General features: G+C 35.8%; 1 protein-coding gene across 1 annotated transcript; it reads right to left on the minus strand.

Moving 5' to 3' along the window:
• Window positions 1–1,524: 1,524 nt before the first annotated feature.
• Window positions 1,525–2,022, minus strand: LOC128194760 (uncharacterized). Its single transcript, XM_052870811.1, has one exon. The coding sequence runs from the start codon at window positions 2,020–2,022 to the stop codon at window positions 1,525–1,527; it is 498 nt and encodes a 165-aa protein (XP_052726771.1).
• Window positions 2,023–2,391: the final 369 nt, after the last annotated feature.

Below are 2,391 nucleotides of genomic sequence, written 5' to 3' on the forward strand. Positions count from 1 at the left end.
GAATATTTATGGCTAATATATATATATATATATATATATATATATATATATATATTAATTTTATTCCATGTTAGACAACCGAAAAAGTTTAGGATTTTTGCCGTTAATGATTTAATAGTTGAAAAACATAATATATTGTTCTTATATTTTAGTTTTTAACTTTTTTTCATATTTAAAAAAGAAAAATATTTCTTTTACACCACCAAGGGGTTGTCAAAACAATAGTACTTATAAAAAAAAGTTTTTCATATTAAGATGATAAATGAACCAATACAATTTGATTTTTAAATTTAAAATGTGTTTAACAAATATAAAAAGTTGTTGTATTAAGAGGAATTCAGAGGAACAGAAGAGAGAGAAAGAGAAAACTAACATTGTTTGTGCATATTTAACAGAAGGAATGACATTGAGTGATGACCAATTTCACACATTTTTAAAATGAGGGACGAGGGACTGAATTGACATTATTCAGCAAAACTGGAAACAAAATAGGCTATTAAACCTATATTATGAACTCTAAATTTTAAGGTCAAAGATATTTGAATAATTTTTTTTCAAAACTAAAAAAATAATAAACTCTCAAACCTTTACTCACCTTCCTTATTTTTCTCAATCATTTCTCTTTCATCTCTTTCACTACAACATTTTCTCTCATTCCTACTATAATTCTAACTAAACTTAAAAAATCAAAAACACTGACTAAACCCTAATCCCCTTTAATGTTTTATTTTTTAATATATATATATATATATTTAAGATAAAAAGTGATATTGCACACACAAAATTGTAAGAAGAAACACCAAATTTTAAAAATCCTAAAAGTTGAATAAGGGGTTAGGTAGTTGGTAATCTCTCTTAAAAGTATCTTCAACGCAAGTCATTAAAGAGATTGCAAGAATTTAGATTTTACATTAAAAAGGAAAGAGAAAGGAGAGAGTAAGAGAGAAATGTAACAGTATTAAAGATGTATTAAAAGTCAAATAAGAAAGTTATGAAAGTTAATTGAAGTGAAGGCGAGCAAAACTCCTGAAAAAGCTGTTTGAAGAGAAGAAGATGAAAAGCAATAGCATTGAGAAGAGACAAGAAAGCATGTTGCAATGTTGCTTTTTGATGTGTTATATGACCTACTCCTCCCGTTTTGAACAAGGGAAACAAGGAGAAAAAGAAATATGTACAACATTAATCTATTTGAATGTGAACCTTAAAATGAATACATCATTACTCTCGCCACTCACTTTTTTACCTCAAACTTAACATGCCAATATCTGACAATGGAACCTACTTTCTACTTACCCTTCTTCCTCAGTACAACTACAACCACTACATGTTAATCACTTCAGAAATTCGTAAAACACTTTCTCAACGTTATCACAATAATCAGAAAATAGACACAAGGAGAAAAAAAATTAATATCCACTAAACCCAATATATTTGATTAATCACTGTCTTATGCACACACAAATCATCGCGCGTCCACGTCACGCTCCAAAATGGTTTGGTTTCAGTTGCGCGCAAAGGTCGAAATCATTGGGCCTGGCAGGGGCATTCCGCAGTGGGTTGTTGTCGTTGTTGTTCGAGGCGCTGAGAATCGCTTCTCCAGAAGCCCGTTCCGTTAAACTGGGCCCACATCTCCTCCTCCAGCTTGCTAGTGTCCTCCGCCACATCTTCCGAGAGGTTTTCCTCCAGAGAGGGCCTGGGCCCAGAAACACCATCGGGCCTATGATCCAAGAGAGCCTCCGTTTTCTTGTTCTTCTTCTGCAACTGGCGTCGCTTCCTCTTGTGCATGGCCTTCTTCACGAGACCGGCGGGGAGCTTGTAGGCGGCGAGCACTACCACGTCCATCACTGTGCAAGGTACGCAGCAGCACACGGCGGCGCACGCCGCAGTTGCATTTCCTGCGACCTCTCCCGCGCGGCAGCGCTCCCGGCACCGGGTGACCGGCGGTGAGCGGCGCAGGACCTTCTGCTGGCGTGCCATGGGGAGCGGCGGCGGCGGCGGCGAGTGAAAAGAGTGAGAGGTCATCCCTCCATTGTTAAGAAGAAAGGAAGGGTTTGAGAAATGTGCGGTGGAATCGAAGTGAATGGATGGGGGAGCTTGAACCAAGGGAGTACCAAGCTTTTCACAGGCTAACAAAACCCTTTTTAATATATATTTATATATATACACATACAAATATTTGTGTATTTTAACATACTCTTTCTTGTTAGTTAAATTTGTAACAAAATTAAAAATTTCACGCAACAATATAAATACCATGTACTCATTGATTAAATAACATCGATTTTCATCCTTCTTAGTAATTTTCCTTAAGGCCGTATATTATATTGTTCTAAGGTTGCTACCCCTTTATACATGCAAAATGATATTTACACTTTCATGAAACAATTTTTT

Source organism: Vigna angularis, chromosome 11 (assembly GCF_016808095.1).
Source record: "Vigna angularis cultivar LongXiaoDou No.4 chromosome 11, ASM1680809v1, whole genome shotgun sequence".
Lineage (NCBI taxonomy): Eukaryota > Viridiplantae > Streptophyta > Magnoliopsida > Fabales > Fabaceae > Vigna > Vigna angularis.

Bases quoted from the DNA above. Each gene is read 5' to 3' on its own strand.
- LOC128194760 (XM_052870811.1), bottom strand. From the start codon at position 2,022: ATGACCTCTCACTCTTTTCACTCGCCGCCGCCGCCGCCGCTCCCCATG.